This window comes from Plectropomus leopardus, chromosome 15 (assembly GCF_008729295.1).
Source record: "Plectropomus leopardus isolate mb chromosome 15, YSFRI_Pleo_2.0, whole genome shotgun sequence".
In the NCBI taxonomy this organism is placed as follows: Eukaryota; Metazoa; Chordata; class Actinopteri; order Perciformes; family Serranidae; genus Plectropomus; species Plectropomus leopardus.
Window position 1 is genome coordinate 30,466,186 of NC_056477.1, and position 22,155 is coordinate 30,488,340.

Below are 22,155 nucleotides of genomic sequence, written 5' to 3' on the forward strand. Positions count from 1 at the left end.
GTAGCTTCAGAGAACAAAATGAAGTTCATTTTCTCAATTTGGACATGGAAATCAGTCTCGGACGTCTTTAATAATAATAATAAATTCATGTGATATTTTCACGATGGTTCTCATCTTCCTCCGGCTCCGATCTGTCTCTGACAGTAAAAGGCAATATCTAGTTTGACCAAGCATGCATAGAAAGTATCTGACAGGTATAAAACATATGTTTGTCCAGTAGATAGATGTCCAGGATGGCAGACCGCAGTACAGATTGGGTGGGTTGCACACATCAGGTACTGAAAATAACTTTCCTCTGTATAACTCTGAAACACCCATAGAATGGGCCTTAGCTACCACAGACAACTCTTTAGCAGTAAGGGAAAGGAACTCTTCATCAATCACTTAGTCTAATGATCCTTCTGAAACACTATTGAGTGTCACAGAAATAAATGTTATTTTCAAACCAAGTCTGAGGTAACAGCCCTTTCCTTTATTAAAGAATATCCCTATTTTTCCGCAGAAAAAATGTATGTGGAAAGAAATTATGCTTGAAAATCAGTTACCATGCTGAGTGACGTGACAGTGATGCAGGCAGACCTTGGTCCTAACCCCATCAACAGACATTAAAGCAAACCCTCTCATGTGTATAAAAGTAAAAGAGGATAAGCCTTTCAACTCTTTTTTTCCTTCTACACTTTCTGCACAAAACTTGTACAAAGACTGTACATAGACGAAAAGGCTGCAAAAGGCTCTTTTTGTAATGTTCCATTGAAACCATCTCTCTGTCCATCTATCTATTACCCCCATATATTATATATTCATACATGTGTACTACTGGGTTCCCAAACATTTTTATGGGCAAAATGTCTAAATTTTGCCCATAAATATTCTGATATTCAAATATTCTGACTATTCATGGACCCATACAAAAGCTTGCCCATATCAGACAAACCAGATTCAGAATCAAACATGAGGGGAGAGACGAAATAGAGGAGAGGTATGTGATTGTAAAATGTCACACAGGCACATATTAGAGCTATGCAACATTTACAGCCAAGATAAATTTGTCATTAATGGAAGGTTATCCACAGATTACTAACAATTTCATTACACACAACACAATTCCATGACCTTTCCAAAACTTTCAATGATTTTTACTAACTCCACTTACATAACTTCTTAAGGCTTGGAAAATGTGATTGCAAAATTTTAAGACTTTCAAGGTTCTTCATGACCATGGGAACCCTGGTACTATCATATAGTACTACTATTATTCATAAAGGTTCCTCTGAGGCAAATTGTGATGTGTGATAATGGGCTTTATATGTAAAAGCGATTTTTTTTTTCCACACCTATAGCCGAAAGGTCTGTATTGTTTGCATTTTCTGAGCCAAGGTTTAGGCTGTATGGATCCAGGCTACACAGCATTGTTGTACCCTCATGTCAAGCCTTATATTTTCAAGCAAATGTTAATTATAAGAACAAGTATTAAGTTATGAGAATTACACAAAGTGCAGATTTATTGAAAAAACGTTGTTGAAAGACAAACTTGTACTAAAGGTCTACAAAAATTAGAACACAGAAGTATTTACAGAATGAGAATTCACAATGAGTATGACTATTTTTATGTGTTTTAGATTTTGTTGATGCTGGCAGCAGGTAGAGTGGATTTGTCCAGGTCATCAAAATAAGGGTGAGTCATGGCCTCACGTGCCGAGATCCTCTTGGGAGGATTGTAGGTCAACATTTTCTACGGAAAACAAACAAGACAGAGGAAAAAAACAAGAGACCATCATTCAGGAGATCCGGATATGGAGTGACAATAGGACTTCTACATTAGGTGAGTTTCCATTAACCCCAAAATTGCACAAAATGAAATTGAGAATGTAAAATACACCTAACGAAAACACGTAAAAAACCCCAAACGAACGCCCATTTATTGTAAACATTTTTACGCTCACACAACATGGTATTTCAGGTAATTAGAAAAGGCCATATTGGCAAAACTACAATGGAAACACTTTTTAGTCTTTTTTTAGCTCACATGAGGCCATGGCTATGAGCTTGTCAGTAGGAACTGGCTCCCTCAGGCATGATGCAGCAGCAGCATATCTAGATTTTTTTTAAATATATATTAGAATTCATCTTTATATTAAAACACTATAATAAAAGCCACCATCAGTCTGCAAACCCCTGCATTCAAAATTGTATTAAATTAAGGTTAAGGGAGAACAGGAGTAATCTCCGATATATATATATATATATATATATATATATATATATATATATATATATACCTGATGAAGAACCAAGTAGGATAAAATGGTGACTTGAGTAAACTTGTAAGGCATGGAGTAGGTGTACAGATGTTACCTTTAATAGCATATTACACAGCCTGATATTGTGTGACACATAAGAAATGTGCCAAGACAACTTAAAAATAAACCTATTATGAGGATCAGATTTAAGGATTGTAATGAAGGACAGATCTATTTATCCACTGAAGCCATACAGCTCCCTTATAGCATATATATATAGCATATAACACATCCACAGCGCTCCACCATGTCTTTCAAGTCACACCTGCGATGCATGAAGTGTCTGTATCCTGACTGTGCTGCATTTTCATTAGGGTGCCTGCACTGCGTAGCAGCGCAAGGAACCTATTACAATACGGCGCAACACATATCCTGAAGTGCCTGCATTGCGAAACATACATCAAAATGTGCGGAAAATTCAGGAATGGTGTGCTATGAGTTTTGCCAAGCGGTTTTCCCCAAATCCCCCAAAAACTGCAGAAAATTTCCCATTTAAAGTAAATGAAGAGCCTCCTGAAATCGATGAAAAAAGAGCTCAAGTTCATGACTCTTTGAGGCCATAGAACATCGCCATACGTTGAAGCAGAGAAATGATTCAAACTTTAAACGGTTCACCAGGTCGTGGATTGTGTTGACGTAACTGGAAATTTTCATGACTTGTATGGTTTTTACGAATTCGCAGTGAACGTATGGTGATGTTTTTCAGACGTTTTCAGATTTTACAATGGTTTCTTATGGGTGGAACTCTTGTCAGAGATCAAAGCCACTCTGTTGTTAGTGTGGAGGAGCTGAAAAATAATCAAAAAATTTCCTGAACAAACTGCCACTACTCCCACAGCGAGCAGCGAATGTACACAATTTGTACATCACAGCGTAGGAAAACTTGTGGTTGTTGAATTAAGTGGGTTTGAAAGCTGACAACCCAACACAGCTGGCTCATGGGGCGTCAAAAGGAAGAGCCGAAAAATTCCCCATTTACTCCAATACGAACGAAAATGAAACATTTCTGGAAATTGGCTTCTTGAACTTTTTCTTTACACAATGATATGGGATATGTAGCAGATATTTTTCCACACAAAAATTATATGGCTGCCTTTGTTACGACCTCCTTTCTCTTCCTGTTGTAATATTTTGACTATTTGTTGAAAGGTATGTCTGTAAAATGGAGGAGTTTGACATGGACATTTCCATGAAATTCAGCTGCCTCCTTTGAGGTGACCTGAGAGGAGAGGGGACACACACACACACACACACACACACTCCAATACAAAGATACCATTTAGTGATGCCTGGTCCATTTGTCCACTAATTAATGGTTAACTGACCCTCTATATTACCATCATTGGCCCTTGTAGCCAATTAAAGATACCAGTTAATAATTAATCCCTTGTGGCTCCTCAGGTGGAGAGGGCCCTTATTTGGCACTTGTGACCCGACGCAAAGTTATCCATTTCTGAAGGTCAGGTAATACTAGACGTGCTCCTGAAGTTCATCTTACCCAATTCTGCAGTTTCTCAGTACTGATTTTTATGTGACTGACTGGTTTGAAAAAAGGAACTCTTGGAGGACTGATGTTAACCACACATAGCAAAAACAAGGACTGCATCCTCCTATCTGGTATTATCTTGTAAGACAAAGCAAATCATTACCCCCATAATATCATTTAGAATTGAGTTGTTAAATGTCCCAGCCGTAGTTCTTACCGCTAGCAGGTCCAGGCCGTTCTTATCCAGGTTTTTCACCATTGATGATAAGTTGCCAGACTTCCATTTAGGGAAGGTGTTTTTGTAGTCCGGCAGGCTCTCTACGTCAGGCCACACTTCATTGTTTGGGGTTCCCAGAGTCCTGCAGAGAACAGAAACAGACAGCAGGATTCAGAGAAGGAATAGCAGAGAAAGATGGTTAAACAGGAAGTGCCCCAGAAGACCAAGACCCTCAGGAACTACCTCCAGCTCATGTTTGATAGGTCCAGCTGTTAAAATAGTCCCTGTCCTGGGGACTATGCCTTCTGATAGTTCAGGAACTTTCAGGACTGAATGTAACACAGACGCTGCAGCATGTATGACTTGTGTAGTTCTTTATTCACAAAATAAGAAAGTGGCCTGCTAGATTATTATTGGATTATTTCAGAACTGTTTAAAACAAAGTTCAGCTACGTTATCTGTTTAGTGAGTAGAGAGTGATTCTGCAAAAGATATAAAGAGTTAAAATACAATATACTACATAATATCTATTTATCAACATACATTTATAGTAAGTATAAAGCAGGAATTTCACAACATTGTCCCAAATGTAAAACTCATGTAGGCACTAGGTTGCACGGCTTGTGGGAATACAAAAAAATTCAGTTATTTTAGAGGGCAGTATGTATAAACATTAGTACAGCAACAGGTCAACGGGTGTCAGAAAATCCACTTTTATGTCTGCCTGGAAATGTCCCCGTCTCTCTTTGACAACATGGTGAAGTGGTTCAATCGCTTTTAATGCTGGCGAGGCGAGCCACCATGGTGAAGTGGACCAGAGACAACCTTTCTTTCATTTTCATGTGTGACTCTTAAAAGAACAGGTCAACAGACAGACTTATCTCTCTTTGCAGAAGTGGAAGAAACCGTTGGAATCTCTGAAAACTTCAATATAATTTATATTTACAAAGATAAAAACTCTTGACAAATGTCTGAATTGGGGACACTGAATATGACTCAGATTGATGTACAAAAAAGTCATTATTTAACTCATCATATTGTGCCTCTTACTGTGCAATGTGCAAACTTTTTTTCTTTTGCATTAATGAACCAGTCATGTAGTGTTATGGAAAGTTGCAGGTTGTACGCTTGCTTTTGAAAGATGAAAAAAAATTAATGTATTACTGAAGTTCATCTTTTGCTGAAAGCTTCATAGCTGATACACACTAACACGGGTTCACACTGGACGCTGAAGCACCATGAAGTGTGCCAGTTTTCCATGGTGCACTGACCACTTCCTTTTGGCACCCATAGGAAGTGACCCCTGGTTAAGGCCTGTGTCGCATCTCACGCAGAAGCAGTGTGTGAGCATCGCTGAACCAGTTGGGTTTTTTCCGAGTCCATGTTAAATAATGAGTTAGAGCATCTACACAGCCTGCATAAGCAGCACTTGTCAGGCATGTCTTTGCTGCGTCTCAGGCGCAGCACATCTAGAAAAACAGTCGCCAATTTTTTCTACGGGCAGAAATAAACAATGAATATGGTGTTTTGATGATTACGTTGACTCTATATCGCCTTTTACTGCAGTTTAAAAGTCTCTCTCTGTCACAGAGATGAGGAAAGACAAAGACAAATAAAAGTCCTCAAATTAAGTCTGTTGACAAAATCCCATCAGTTGCTGACAGAAGGCATTTTATTTTGAAATATTTTCAAGGCCGTGTTGTTCTTCATAAATGAGTGGAATTTGTGCATATAAATGTGGAAATACAGAACTCACAGCAGCAGGCAACCCTGCAGAAGCCTTGCAGCCACAACGCTGTCAGTGTGAACACCACGAGCGTAAAACATGCTGCAGTTTGGCGAGATTGCCGTAATGCACGGTTTCCGTGTGTAATGTGAATCAGGCCAAAACCCTGCGACTTTCTGATGGTTTATTAAGCTATAGGAGCTAGCGTAGAGCCCACTGTCACTAACTGCACTCTGAAGAAACATGATATAAGTTTTGGAAAATGAAAATGCAGTCCCACAGAGGAGCAGACAGAAGGGTCTACAGTCTGTTTGAAGTATATATTTGGGATGTCAAAGTGAATCAGCAGCAAGAACAGGTGAAAAAGATAAAGCTAGAAGCTAAAGCTCAGAGACTATCACAATAAAAGCAGCAACTTATTTTCACCGCCGCAGCTGAATTGCATTGATTCAAGAATTTTGAAATTAAAAAAAACAAACAAACAAAAACATAAAAAAAATGTGATTCTTAATTCAATTAATTCAATGTGATAGTTGTAAATAGGATGATAACATTACAAATGCCTTGCTGTTTACTTCTGGCAGAGATTCTTATAGTTGGACCATTTTTATCAGAAATCACAGGATTACCTGAACATACTAGATTATAGCCTCGCTTCATGGATGTGTTCAAAAACAGCCCGGAAGATAGAGGCAGGGCCTCTTTCATTTCTATGAGTGCTGCTCAGTAGTGCATGAAGCAAAAAAGCTCTTTTCCTGCAGTGTAAAAGTACCCAGACCTCCTGCATTACTGGGCGCATGAGGTCTGCGCACCAGATACTTATGGCAGCAGAGCACAGCAGAGTGTGCCTGAGAAGGTAACTTCCACCGTTATGTGGAACACCTGATGAAGGTTCTACTAAATGCTTGTGTGTATGCTTTGGTGAGCCTACCTGAAGATCCTAAAGAGCTGATCAATCTCAGAGTCTCCATGGAACAGAGGCTTTTTAGTGGCGAGCTCAGCAAAGATGGTCCCAGTGCTCCAAACGTCCACAGGGGTTGAATATCGGGGGGAACCCAGAAGGACCTCTGGAGCCCGGTACCAAAGGGTTACAACCTGGAAAACAAACAAACAAACACACACACACACACACACAGACACAGACACAGACACAGACACAGACGGGTTCATTCAGCTCAGCAGTCATTTCAGAGCCTGGTGGTTTGTTCACGTAGTGTTGGTGATGCTTCACCTCTGACCTCTGTGTCAGTGCAGTTCTAGTCTATGAATCCCAGTGTCAACAGGGTTGGCAATTAGCATCAGCCACCAGCCACAGTGGACAAAAAAAGTTCATTTCCAGCCCTGTGTGTGAATGGTAAATGCTAAAATCTACCCACCAAACAGTATTTGCCCTAACTCCAACCACCTCCATCCTTGATTAGTACATAGTGACAGCACAAGAGCACAAGTAACTAGGAGAAACACTGATTCATTGGGTACATTCTAGCATCTGTGTGTGAGTGGATTCTCACCTCATGGGTGTAGACCCTGACAGGCACACCAAAGGCCCGAGCCAGACCAAAGTCTGCCAGTTTGATAACTCCCTTGTTGTCGATTAGGAGGTTCTGTGGTTTCAGGTCTCTGTGGAGGACTCGACGACAATGACAGAAGTAAATGCCCTCCAAGATCTGGTAAAGGTAGCTCTAAAAGGGGGCGAAGGGAAATGAACATGGAGATGGAAACATGGTCAGGGTTGTTGAAATGGATTGGCAGCAAGAGATAAATGGCACATTAATCTGTTTTAAACCTGAGCACCCAATCACAGAGCTTTTTCCATGGCATCACCCTTTTAGTATGGGTGACTCATAAAGATGGCGGCAAAGACCGTCAGTTCTGGTATTAGCTATAGTATTTAAATGTAATTTCAATTAAAGTCTTTGGCTAATGGTTAAATATTTACTTCAAATGATATGAAGCTGCCGTTAATGAAAGTCAGTGGTAACCCTCAGTATTAGCAAAATTGGTAATATCGTCCACCCCTCACCACGTTTTCTTTTTTCTTATTTTTTTTTTACAGTGACAAATATGGTGGGCCATATATTAATGGTATCAATATTTGGTCAAAACTCTTGTGATACTTGATATCCTCCACATCACCCTGCTCTAGTGACACAAATACATAAAGTTATTGCTATTTCTGACAGCTGTAAACATATGAAACTTAGGCTTTTTTTTCAAGTGATTTTTACTTTACCCCATATTTTGGCTAACTTGTAAGTAATTTTCATGTGCTTTTGTCCCTTTTCCTTTTGCTAGTGTTTGAGTCATTTAATAACCCCCCCATGTAACTGAAAAATTATAACTCCTGTAAAAATTACAGCTCCCACCTTGTGATATTTTATGTCATTCCATAATCCAATTAAAACCATCACACTAGACTACAAATCAGTAGTTCCCTAAGATTAACTGCTGAAAGGTGTTATTCATCCCAATGAAAGGTACCTTGACCAGCATGGGGTCCATGTACTGTCCAGAGGGGATGGAGTCTAGGTACTTCTTCAGATCCATGGACAGGAACTCAAAGATGAGGTAAAGACGAGACTCCTGCATCAGGACATCCAGGAGTCTGGGACACAAACACAAACACAAAAAAAAAGAGCTGACTAAGCAAGGGAGCATGCTTTTTTTTTGGTACAGACCCTATCAAAACCCATATCATATTAATTTAGTGTATTTTTTCTCAGTGAAAATGATATGCAATAATCTTGAGTATGAATGGTAACAATATATCAACGATCGACTAATCGATCAGAATTAATTTAATCTTACATGTAAAATTTAAGCGATTAATCGATAGGCTATGAAATGCTGTCAAAGAATATGCAATATGATGCTTTTAACCTTGACTCAGGAAAAAAGGAAACACATTTGGTGTTGTTTTATGTTTTGTTTGGGTTTTTTTTTTTTTCAAATAATGATAAATCAATCGTTAATTTTACTGGTTAACTGATTAAGGAAAGTGCTTAAAATTTGCAGCCCTAATCATGAGTAATATTGCAATTGCAATATCCATCAAAAAGAATTGCAATAGGATATTTAAAAAATTCTCCCTTTTTTTGTTTGTAAATGGTGCATCTATGTAAGCCACTGTTGTTCTAGTGGCATAGGTCAATTCCAACCTGGATGTTATTGTTGATGTGTCTTTATAAGGTGGTTAAACAGTGGGGCATGAGTGACAGTGTTTATAAGTGCCATAAGCCTGTGAAATAGCCATGACAGTGACATACAACTCAGAACACAGAAAGCAGCAGTGCCGTAGCATCAGATGCTTTTCTATCTCAGTGCTGCTGTTTTCTTGGAGCTTATTTTCACTGAGATCTAATACATTTGCGAGTGTCCTGATATAAGTTTAACATATTATAACATTTCATCAGAAGGAAATTCACTTTTTAAACCCTTTCTTCCCATTCGATAACCCTCTCCACTCCACACAGGGTGAGCGTACCGTACAACATTGGGATGATTGAGCTCCTGAAGCAGAGACACCTCTCTGACAGCTGTGCTGGGAACCCCCTCCTCCTCACTCTCCAGACGGATCTTCTTCATGGCCACCACTTGCCCTGTGGCCTTGTGCCTGCCCTTGTACACCACCCCATAGGTACCTGTAGGGACATCATGTTACCAAAGGAGCCAATCTAATACTGAATGCACTTTAAAGTCGTCACCTTGATGATGAAAGTAGCTATAAAGACAATAGGAGAATGCTGAAAACAATGACTTAATAACTTAACTTTATTTCCATTACTGCATGCCATCATCTCCGATGTATAACATTTGAAGCAATTTCACAATAACTGAGAAGACAAGAAAACAGTAAGACCAACCTTCTCCAATTTTCTCTATCTTCAAGTAGTCTTCCATTATTGCCTAAAAAAAAAAACAGTCATATCAATAGTGCTGACGTTGTTACAGCTATCTTTACGTTAGTTGCCTCTCTATTTTAACACATAGCCAGTTTTTTTTTTTTTTTTTTACATGAGCTGTTTAACTGTTCATTTGTGTTTTTCAACGTTAAAACAGCAACTTAACCTGGAAAGACTGAAATTTAGTCACGTTAAGTTACCGTTTTTTCTGCTTAACTAAAGGTCACCAACGTTAGCTCAACGTTAGCTAAGGCTTACTCTACAAGGGTACCTTCTACTGATTTTCTGGTCGCAACTGAGCGCTTTTCTGTCCACACCGAAATGCCCGAGTTTTCAGTTGTACTGTTTAATCATTCAATTTCGTTTGCAGTCTGTATAAAGTAAAATAATACTTACCGGACTGTGCCTCGTTTCCTACCGTGTGTACTCTCTGTGCACAGACTGCCGCTGGAATGCTCCTAGACTCTTTTGAATTGATCGCAGTGATGCAGCGGTTCAAAAACTCACCAATGAGCTCACGCGCTGTGTTTCAAAACCGCCAATCAGGGAGCGGGAGGCCATCACGTGGACTGAGCGGGAGAGGACGCGCCGACGCAAACGAAAATATTTTTACCCCGTGCTTTGTCTCCCAGGCACTGAACCTCCCTAGCGTTTAACTGAACAGATATAATGTGTTGTGGCGGGACAGCAATGAATGGATTTATCCATAATTGTGCGTTTGTATTCAGAAAATGATGCGTTTAATTACTCTATGAGCTCTTATTGCTCACTCTGGTTGTCCCTGGGGTCCATTTCTGTCATCACAGGCAACTGTCTGGACAGCTGTTTTCACCCCATATTCAAAGATACATTTGTATCTACTGTACTACAAAACAGTAGATACAAATGTATTTGGTCTCCTCCTTCTTTTACAGTTGAACACAATATTTCACTGTAGCGTATGTGATATGTTTTGTTGTATATCTATCTATCTCTCTCTCTCACACACACACACACACACACACACATATATATATATATACCTCAATAAGACACAAAATTACATCAAAGAGACCCCAAAATGACTGCACAAAAACCACAAGGAGATGCAAAACCAGCACAAAGTCTGGGTGTCCTGCTTCTAGGAGAGATGGTGGGGCCCTTGAATATCTGTACCCAGGGGCCCGTTGTGCTATAATTCACACATGGCAATATTCCAAATGATCATTTGTTTAAAGTTAAGTATTGAGTAGATATGAAAGTATTATATGGTGGATGTAAACAAATGACAGTTTCACATGTTGTTATTATTCATGCTGATCAGGTTAGCTCATGTTTCCCACAGACTCAGAATGTATTTGTACTGGTTCACCAGGTTTTTACTGATGAATTACTATGACATCGAACACTTGAACACTGGCTGCAATTAATAAAGTCTGGAGTGTGCCACTGGAATAACTGTAGATTGATTTTTGCAGTGTTTAATTACAGTATACTCAGTAAAAGAATTGATGCATTTGAAAAATATATTTAATGGATGAATGAATTTTAATATAAATACAAGTAAAATGGCGGTCGTGCCAGTAAAATACAGCTAAGTAAAAGTTTATTATGTATGCTGGTAAAGGTCCAAATGATGAATTAATTATGTTGAAATATTTCAAAATGTAAGATCTTTTGCATTGAAATAGAATTAAAATGTTTTTTAATAGCAGTATTTTACTTTGAGCTAATCATTGCATAATGTAATACTAATTTAATACACCATTTATAATAGATTTTGAAAAAAACATTCATTAACAATGTGAAAAGTCTTAAAAGTTTGTAATTAAAACAGCAGCACACTCAAGCCTCCATATAAAGAGCACTATAATTCACCAAAAAAATGTCTGGTTGTTAAAAAAAAAACACAAAAAACTCTCTCTGTAGTATATATATATACACACACACACATACTTACAGAGAGAAAGAGAGAGCTTTTTTGATGAATTCAGTGCTCTTTTGTATGGAGGCTCGAATGTGCCACTGTATGCACGTATGTCTGTCTGTCTGTCTGTTTTTTTGTATATCTGTTTGTTTATGACCAAAGAAGAAGAAGTGAAGAAGAATTTCCTTCTTATGTCAAACACAGTTGTTTTTTGCTGTTGCAGTTGTTTGCTGTAAAATGAAGACAAGTGAGAGGCAACTTAATTGAGCTGTGAGGGGCCGACCTTTCAGCTCCAAATCTAAATTTATTCCATTTCAACATGTACATATAAATTACAACCACAGAGATTCTTGAATGAATGAACACCATTGTTTGAAGTGTTTTGTTAGTGATTACAGGTATTAACAACATTTAACTTTTACAACCTTAAAATGATAAAGAGTCCTATGAATCTGTCTCATACTGTCAGTCCTTTGATGAAAAACTCACATCAGCTCCAGAGTAACAACCGCTATCATTTATCATTCCAGGGCTTAAAAAACTTAAAAAGGAATAAAGAAAACTTTCTTAGAAACACATTAAGATTCAAGTGCTGTAAGAGACGTACAAACAACATCAAAATGAGCAATAATTTAACTAAGTCAGATTCATCTGTCAAAAACTTTTCACACCTTTTCCTTAATTACATATTATGTACAAAAAGCATGCCTTCACTCATAAGTGTGATGGATGGCAGCATATTGAGAAAAGGAAGGCGTGGAGCTAAACTGCACGAGAGAGACAGGATGGACCGGAGACAATGTGCTTTGTGTTTCTGTGTCCAGTGTGTCCAAACATCCACTCCCACTTTAGGTAGCCTATTTATTCACAAATTTATGCAAAATCCACAAAAAAAATCTCATATGAGCATTAGATTATAAAAATAAGACATGCAAGAGAAGAGATGAATATGTTGTTTAAGATGTCAAAGAAAAAATGTCCTTTAACATGATGTTGTTTTCCATGCGCAGTGCAAATAGGTACACATTTATTTTTGAAATGAGCGTAAGCGTTTTCTGTACAAGACGACACTGTTTTTAGTAAGGTATGAAAAAAATTGATAAAGACTATGTTTAAAGGCAACATCAGCCTGCTCTTAAAGATGCTGTGCATTAAAATAAACAACCCACACCGGAGAGTTACATCTTGGTTCTACTTTGACAAACATGTTCTGTTCTTACAGTAGTAGTGCACTTCATTCTAAAAAGCAGTCATATGTATAAAACATAGACCAAGAGCATTTTAAAAGGTGACACCAGTCTAAAAGCTGACTTTTGTTGGGCTGTGCTGTGGACTCAACTGTAATGCTGAGCACAGCAGAGCTCAAATCTCAGCTGACTCATTGCTCCTCACAGAAACCATGGCAAAAAACTACAGAAAAGTACATGAGATGGACCCTTGAACTTAGCAGACAGCGGTGTGTGTTCACTGATGACCTCATGCTTCACTAGTGGGTGTTACTGTAAGTCCAACCAATAAGATCATTCTGCATTCAACAGTCCTTCCTTTCTGCTCATCCTATGACTATATTCCAGTGGTTTACACTGAGAGGAAATACATGATAGCGATGCACAATATTGAATATTTGCTGATACATAACTGACACCGATATTGATACATCCACTTTTTCTTTTTACCACCTAATTTTAATGATCACCAAGTCTATTCAGTCGTGAAATTTCTGTAACATCCCATTCTGTGTACTCTTATTTTGATGGCCCATCAGCAGATGGAGCCAGGGAAAAAATGCTTTTCACTAGGCAGGAGTCCATTAATCCTTAAATTGCGCAAACTGAAATTGTGAATATAAAAGCCTAATTAAAACACATCAATTTAAACAAACAAACAAACTCCCATTTATCACAAAAAAGTTTTTACACTTGCATGAGGTGTTATTTCAAAAGTCATATTTCACAAAACTGCAATGAACATTTTTTGTCTTTTCTAGGTCACATGGTGCTATAGCTATGTGCTTGTCAGTAGGAACTGGCTCCCTCATGATGGACTGGAAATAATGACGGCTAGTGTTGTGGCTGCAATAGAAATAAATCTGCTAATGTTTTGAACATCCATCACCATAGTTACTGGAATGTAATGACATCTTGCAATTATGTTTTATCTAAATTTAAAGAATAGCGCTTAAGTTTTGCGCAAACCTGTAATGGAAACCTGCCTAAGGTATGTAATATTCTTTCACTGTGCAAAATAAGAAAAATACTTCAACTTGGGGACGATGTTTTGCACATGTTCACTTTGTCAATAATAAAAAAAAAACCATTGGTTTGTCATCTTGGCAAAAATTAGCATGTTGGCCAATTCTGACTTTTCAATGTAAAGCCAATATCTGCAGATATCTCTGCAGTGACATGCTGATATTATCGTGTGTCCCTAACACATGAAAGAAATAATGATTAAATGCAGGACTTTTCTTTAATGATCAGACTTCAGTGCTGAGATGATGATAGATTGAGTCAAATATTTATCACCTAAACATTTAGTGAGTATGGACTGGACCACACTAACATGGTTTTTGTCTCAAAACACATTACGATCAATCCTGACTGAGGAGAACAAGCTGAGATCATGCTCACATTCTGGATTTAAGTCTTTGAAATCTGGATCGACATCACTTTTCTTGTGATGCATTCAGACACCTTCAAAGGGATTTAAACTTTAAAAATCAGTCATCAAAAATGCTGCGCAATGGCAAGACATTGATATATGTGATTATATGATATATATATCATATATCATATAATCACTATATAATATATATATATATATATATATTGTCCAGGTCATTTCCTTGTTTTTTATTTTTATTTTTAACTTTCTTGTTTTTGTTGTTGTTGTGTTGTTTGCATTTTTTAAAAATTAGTTTGTTTTTGTTTTGTTTTCTAATTTTTCAATTAATTTTCTTGTAAATTTTTACTGATTTCTTGCTAATATCTGGGTTTTTCTTCTTAAATTCCTCATTGCCCTCTTTCCTCATTTTGGAGAAGAATGGAGCCAATTTGGTTTCAGATAAATATTTATCACCTAAACATTTAGTTCTTCACAGAAATGACTGGTAATAACTGAAGTACCAGCAACTCTAATGTCTGCACATGCTGCTGCAAAAGGAGCACCGACAAGAGGAAGTGACAGGAAGCAGCGGACTGAGGCCCTAACAGCTAAAACCCACCGACATTTATCTGCATTTGATTTAGAGAAAACCCAAAATCTAGCATGTAACATCAGAGAAGCTGCACCGTCACACCACTGCAAATCTACTCCAGTCCACCAAATGATTTGCCTCCCATCATCACACTGCCAGCCTCAGGCTGCTGCTGTGACTGCAGTGAACTCACAGTCAGCTGATGACTCTGCAGCAGTATGGCTGGATGACATCACTGTGTCTGCTGCGCTCACCCTGGAGCTCTTATTCTGCTGATAACTTCACTAATGTTTACACGTCTAGATATTATGCACAGCACCATAGGCAAAAGAGAAATCAAGCAGCCCCTGTAATAATAATAGCAATAATATATGAATACCATCTGAACCTCCTGCAACATATATCAAAGATAAAAAAGATACCATTATATATACATACAATACTGAGTGACAGAGAGCCATCACAATATTCAGCCTATGGCATTTTTTAAATAATAAAGTTGAATTTCTAAAGGTAACGGCAAAACACGAAAACATTATGTTAAAATGAATGTTGAGTGTATCAGTAGTTTACAGAGTCAGTGCATGGACTACCTCCACTGCTGGACCCGCTCAGTGCAATTACTGCGCCTGGACATCGCTCTCTTTGGTGCTGCTAGTCCCATGTATGCCTCTGCCATCCTTAACCCCACTCACAGCCCCGCATTACACCCCAAAATCTGTAAGACAGAATTAAAAACACAATAATAACTCGATATTTTTAGAGCCTCAGCAGGAGTGTGGCTGTAACACTTCTCTTTGAGAGAAAAGCATTCAAATACAAAGGGTTCATCTCTTTGGGACATAAATAAGATTGGGCAACTTTCATGACAATTTGACAGATATTTGTATACAGAGTGGATATTTTGGCTTTAGGAGGCACTAAGAGGAAGATGAAAAATGTACAGAGATTATCCTCTGAGGAGAATGAATGTGCTCATACATGTCATGACAATCTGCTTATTAGACCTTCATATTTCTTGTGTCTAGGTGAAACATCTGGTGATGGAGGGAATGATAAAGGCTAAAAGAAATAACAGAAGTCTTAAAAATACAATTCATCCTCTTGGAACCATGAATATTTATGTGAATTCCATGATCGTGCCATTGATTTTTCAGATATCATGGATTTAAGAGTTGGCAGACAGTTCTGACCTCCTTCCAGTGACGGGGGTAAAATCAGGTTGAGAGGGTCACAAAAAAGTCTTCCTCTGAGGACCATGAATGTCCACAGCAAACTAAACAGCTGCTCAGTGGTTGAGATGTCTCACTCTGGACCAAACAGTGGGGAGAGACACCTGTGTCCTCTGAACTTACTGCTGCCAGCGTACAAAGTTCATGTGGCACTGATGAACCCTAAATAAGAACTTGTTCAATGACGAAAACTACACACTGTATTTATTCATCCACGTTTACACGTTAAAATATTGTTTCAGTCGCCATGACAACAAATGATGACTTCTCGTTTGTACAGTAGAGTCGTCAGAGTAAGTCCATGTCTGCCTGTGTCTCCGTCTGTCTCTGTCTGTCTATGTCTCTGTCTGCTTGTCTGCCTGTGTTTGTCTGTCTATGTCTCTATCTGTGTCTCTGTCTGCTATCTGTCTGTCTGTCTGTGTCTCTGTTGCCTGTCTGCGTCTCTGTCTGCTGTCTGTGTCTGTCTGTCTGTCTCTATCTGTGTCTCTGTCTGTCTTTCTGTCTGTCTGCCTGCCTGTGTCTCTGTCAGTCTGTGTCTCTGTGTGTCTGACAGTCCAGGTCGACACTCAGAGACAAGTTCACCATGCAGTGAAGTCCTCTGGGACAAATACATGAGCAGTGTCCTCCAGAGGTCCCACATGACAATATAAAGACATAATGCAAGTGTGTCAGACAGTCTGTGGTCGGTCAGCTTGCTGAGCTGTGGTTGGATGGTGGGCTGGTCTGATGTTCTGTTTAGAAACAGTGATACTGTCTTCTCTCTCCTAAGTACTTTTCTCTCCATCTTTATCTCCTTAAAGGCCACATCTCTCTCTGATTCTCCTTTTCGGTCATCTGTGTGTCTGTCTCTCCTGGTCCCTCGCCGTCTCTCAGGTCAGAGGTCAGCCATCATCAGGCTCAGCAGCCTCTCCTTGTGCTCTGCAGCCTTTCACAGATGAGACGATGTGGAGAAACACAGTTTCAGGGTGTATGGGTTGGACCCATCTGAAAACAAACACAGCTCGTATTAGAGTCTGTATCAGAGACGATAGGCCATGCCCAGTCACAGACAGAAGGCTAGAAGAAATAAGAAATGAGTACAGAAAGTTCAGGACAGAAGATGCATTCAGCTCAAACCAGTAAAAATGAGAACATCCAACTAAAAGGGAGAGAGTCTCTGTTTGTCTGTCCCTCCATTTCCCCAAAAACTGTTTATCTGAACAACTTCAAACAAAAAAGATTAAAAAACATGATGATGTCACAGTGTCCCAGTTGACCTTTGACCTTTTGGATATAAAGTGTCATCACTTCATCATTTTATTCTGTTATATATTTGTGTAAAAATGTGTCTTCATTAGCGTATGAATTCTTGAGCTACAGCCAAAAACATGTTTTAAGGTCATACTGACCTTCGACCACTAAAATCTAATCAGTTCATCATTGAGTCCAACTTGATGTTTGTGCCAAATTTCCCAAATTCCCTCATGGCGCTCTTGAAATACTGCATTCACGAGAACATGACAGACACAAGGTCACAGCGACCTTTGACAACTAAAGTCTAATCAGGTTTTCTTGTTTGTTTTTTTTAGTTGAAGTTTTCAAAGTAAAAGAAAGATTTATTAAAATAAAAAATAAATACGGTCTATGTTTCAAAATCATTCATACAGGTGACCACAACACCAATAGTATGTTGTTCAGAATTGGATGTTTATGCTAAATTTAAAGAAATTCCCTCCAGGCGTTCTTGAGATATCACATTACACGGATGGGATAGACAGACAAACCAATAACATGATGCCTCTGGCCATGGCCATAGCTGGTATCATAATTCAGTAAAACTACAATGAGTATGCATCTGTGATCCAGTCAAGTTACAGTTACAGTTTACATACGTAGCCATGACAGTTGGCAATGTTTAAAATTTAGTTGCTGCAAAAAAGCTAAGTATTCTAAAACGTTGACAGTGCATGCACATCTTCAACCAGGGATTATGTACGGTCATACAATCTGCATGCTAAATGTGATTTGTTTTTCATATTGGAGACCCCCTGCAGCTTCCTGCTGTCTTTGCACATATCCATTTGGTTAGATTATTAAAATTTGCATTTTAGCATGATGTCTTCAATGTGAAAATGTGCATTGTAGCTGAAACTAAAAATATGAAGAAGACAGTCAGCATTACGGAAAGGGAATAACAAAGTGTATATCAGATATAAATAGATTTGACATTCATTAATTCATTAATTCATTTTCTGTAACCGCTTGTCCTCGCAAGGGTTGTGGGGGGGCTGGAGCCAATCTCAGCTGTCATCGGGCAGAAGGCGGGGTACACCCTGGACAGGTCGCCAGACTATCGCAGGGCTGACACATATAGACAGACAACCATACACGCTCACAGTCACACCTAAGGGCAATCTAGAGTCATCAATCAACCTGAGCTGCATGTCTTTGGACTGTGGGAGGAAGCCGAAGACCCCGGAGAGAACTGCAGACACGGGGAGACAGAAGGACACAGAAGGGCCCCCACCCACAGACCGAACCCCGTTCCACCCCGGGATTGGACCAGGGACCCTCTTGCTGTGAGACACCATTGCTAACCACGACGCCACCGTGCCACCCATAGATTTGACATTTAGGTGTAAATATAATAAGGTATGATGTGCTATTAACAGAGTGGACAGTGACTAAATGAATGTTTATTGGACAGAGGGGGTCTCTGGGACAGACTTACTGGGTATCCTGATCTGGTAGTGGTTCAGAACAGTAAGAACCTCCACAGCCTCCGTCTTACTGTCAAACTCCAACAAGCCAGAGATGGTCTTAGAGGAGGCTGAGAGACAGAGACACAGACAAAGCAGAGTAGGAGGAGAGAAAAACATCTAATTAATACAATTAAATCATTTTGAAGTTAATCAGTTCAAATAGAGCAGTCAAAGCATTCATCCTATCACAGACTACAAAAGGACAACGTGCACTTCAGGAACTTTAACAAGAACTTAAAGTTAAAGTTGTACTTACGTTTGGCATCAAACATCTTGAATTTGACGAAGCCAGGCACATCATGCTCTGTACATAGCTGCCAAAACAAACAAAGCAGCTCATATATGAGTGATGCTCTCTTAGGCTAAAACTTCAGTCATCATGAGGCCTGATCTGGAGGAGGCTGTCAACACAGACATGTCCCCATCTGTCCCCAGCAAGACATTTAGAAAACTGCTCCTCTTTGCTGAGGGCATTTCTCTGAGCAGCTCATTTGAATATGAAACATTACTGCGCTCATACGGTTTGATGATGAACCTACAGAAACATTTTCAGGATGATACTTAAAATAAAGAAGAATTTTAATATATGACAAAATATAAAATATTTAAAAAATCTGATGTTTGGTAGAATAAAGAAATATATTTGTTGGTGAATTGGGGACTCTTAAAGATTTGCTTAAAGCCTTCTGCTATGACATTTTTGCAATCTTATAAGTTTAGTGCAGCTATACTCTGCGACGTGGATCTAATAAATTACGGTACGACATCAAGTTTGATGTATGTAGACGATGACGTCACCTTCAAAATCACAGGCTGTGGACCAACGTCCATCCACGTCAACAGGCATGAACAAAATGTCGTCTCATACCATCTACGGTGTGGTAAGAGCAAATTGTAAACAAACATGAATCGAGCTCTTGCTATAGCGACATTTATGTGTGTAGGAAAATGTCTGCAGAAGAGGAGGAGGACAATGTGGACGCGGTTGTGGCTGAGGAAAAAAGGACAATGTGGCACACCAATTTTGCAGCGAGAGCTCGGAGCAAGTATTAGCATCTATTAGCATTTAGCAGAGTCGTGTGGATCAGTGCATCATTTTATGCTGCATTTCTAGTGGTTGGTTTGTAGACGTAGGTGTGAAACAGCAGTCACACAGTGAGATTCTCATTCAAAATTTTTTGGCACAGTCAGAATTTTATCCCAGGCTGTCTTTGATCGCACAACCGAGACAATGGCCATCCTCGGACCTTTCTCACTGTGACGTAGGACCGCTGTTTCAAAGCCACAACCAAACATATCACCACATTTCTGTCACAATGGTCATCTTTCATCTGGGACTGCCCAAAATCACACAGTACAGCTGTCAGGAAGCTCGCCCTGGACTGGCAAATAAATCAGCAGCAACATTTCCACAATGTAAGAGTGAAATTAAGAATTTAACACTGTAAAGCCTGAGAGCTGTTAAAGTTTGGTAGCAAAGTGTGACAGTGACTCCTGCCGGAGACAGGGAGAGGGACAGACATGTTGGAGGGAAGTACTTTTACTTCATAGAAGACAGCAGGACATTGATCAGACAGATGCTGCGTACCCTCAGGAGGTGGTCCTGTGATATGCATGGAGGAACGTTGTAGTAGTGTAGCACTGCAGATGGAGGCTGGATGATGTTTTTGGAGGCCTGTCCGGCGCTGCTGAAGCGGTTATTTCTGGTCATGGCAAAGTCCTTATAGCTGCTGCTGCCATCCTCTAACTCAAACACCTGACTGGGGATGACTGCATGCTGCTTAGACACACTGCACACAGCACACAGGCACAGGGCTTATAAAGCACTGTTGTAGCACTGAGGTGTTAGTTCATTTGTGGTCTTTTCAGTTTGCCAGACAGAGTTTAAAACGTACCACATTTACATTTGACACACATGGTGAAAGATATGGAACTATATTAATAATAGAATATTGTATGTGTGTGTACTGATGTACTTCTCACCAGACATTGAGTCTCTTTCCAAACACCTTGATGCTGTTGAGGTGTGTGATGGCTCTGTCCACGGCATACTCATCCCCCATCTCTACCAACGCTGTGCCAGGAACACTCTTCATAAACTTCACCTGCAACAAACACACACACACACACACACACACACAAAGAGTTAATAGATGTTTTATATAAGCAACACAGATTGATGTCGATCACATTATGATTAGATGTAACAGCAATAAACACAGGATAGGTCCACAGAGTTTGTCAGGTCCCCATATGAACTCTGAAACAGGTTTTTGGCTGTAATCGTTCATATTAGACATTAAAGGAGCCCTTTACCCACCAACGATTATTTGCATGTCAGTCAGTATGTTTAAATTATGTTGGAAAAAAGTGGAATTATTGTGTTAGTCCGACAAAAACTATACTTTTAAAATATATGTAAACATGTTAGTCTGACAACAGCAAAACTATATCAAAACATCTGTTTACTAACTGCTCTTTTTAAATTCTTCAGAGGTATACAAGGAAAACAAAATTTTCTTCCTTAATTCAGGGTATCACAGGGTGAGTCACTGATATACAAATCATCCCTTGGGGGAAATAAGTCTGTCAGTAAGAGATCACTTCCTAATATGCTTCCAGTGTAATGATGTGGGGAACTTCCTGTTTCAGCAGTGTCTCCCTCTACACCTGCCTACTCACATATTTTTGGTGCACTTATTTAACCCAAAAAAAAAAAACAACAGACAGAATGCAAAATAAACAAAGTTCAAGATAAATTTAAAAAATAGAATTATTTTTATTATTATTTTATCAAGACATTGCAATAATATTTTTTATCATGAATTCTTTTGGCCATGAAAACCGTGCATTGAAAATCTGATATTGTGCCAGACCTACTTTAAATGTTTGCAGGAATTGTTGGCAACTGTTTGTAAAGAGTATTCAGTGAAAGTTAAAGTGAAAGCCAACCCCTGAGTCACTCTCCTTTTGGAACAAGCTCACTATATTTGTGTTTTTCTGTGCCCATCATTTTCATAGCTTCCTCTTAGATGTGTGCTACTTATGGTCTCGCCCAAGGTCGTCTCTGCAGATACTTTGACCTTACGCACTACTTGTGGGTCACATATGATAACTGAGAGGAATTACTTTTGTATGAGTCTATACACTGTTTTCTTTGATGAAAACCCTGCATGTAATACCTGTGAGAACAGAAATAGACCTACCTTCTCAATGTTGCCATAGAGGCAGAAAAGGTTGAAGATGCGGGTGCAGTTCATCTTGGATGAATGGAGGCCGCTCACCATGGCAACAGAGCTGGGGGCATGCCCCGAGTATGAGGAGGATGACTGGGGCAGAGGGTAGGACACCATGTCGGGAACATCCACTGAGGTGAGCTTGTACCTGCTGTTGCCAGGCAGAGGCAGCAGAGGGCAGGGGGGACCTGAGGAGACGCAGACAGGAGGAGC

The 22,155-nt window shown here is 39.3% G+C and overlaps 2 protein-coding genes across 2 annotated transcripts in view; both read right to left on the minus strand.

The window, feature by feature from the left end:
- Window positions 1-1,475: 1,475 nt before the first annotated feature.
- Window positions 1,476-10,090, minus strand: cdk1 (cyclin-dependent kinase 1). Its single transcript, XM_042501960.1, has 8 exons — window positions 10,028-10,090; window positions 9,593-9,635; window positions 9,214-9,370; window positions 8,211-8,334; window positions 7,241-7,411; window positions 6,661-6,824; window positions 4,004-4,145; window positions 1,476-1,732 (listed from the first exon to the last, which is right to left on the minus strand). Exons 2-8 carry the CDS (start codon window positions 9,627-9,629, stop codon window positions 1,616-1,618), a joined length of 912 nt encoding a protein of 303 aa, XP_042357894.1. The 5' UTR covers window positions 9,630-9,635; window positions 10,028-10,090; the 3' UTR covers window positions 1,476-1,615.
- Window positions 10,091-16,441: 6,351 nt separating this feature from the next.
- Window positions 16,442-22,155, minus strand: part of LOC121954902 (heterogeneous nuclear ribonucleoprotein L-like) — a 39,028-nt gene continuing 33,314 nt past the window's right edge. The window contains exons 9-14 of the mRNA XM_042502644.1: window positions 21,913-22,130; window positions 20,690-20,811; window positions 20,295-20,496; window positions 18,963-19,020; window positions 18,676-18,774; window positions 16,442-16,949 (exon numbers count right to left, since the gene is read on the minus strand). Coding sequence (XP_042358578.1) covers window positions 16,894-16,949; window positions 18,676-18,774; window positions 18,963-19,020; window positions 20,295-20,496; window positions 20,690-20,811; window positions 21,913-22,130 — 755 coding nt within the window. The 3' untranslated portion in view covers window positions 16,442-16,893. The remainder of the gene's footprint in view (window positions 16,950-18,675; window positions 18,775-18,962; window positions 19,021-20,294; window positions 20,497-20,689; window positions 20,812-21,912; window positions 22,131-22,155) is intronic.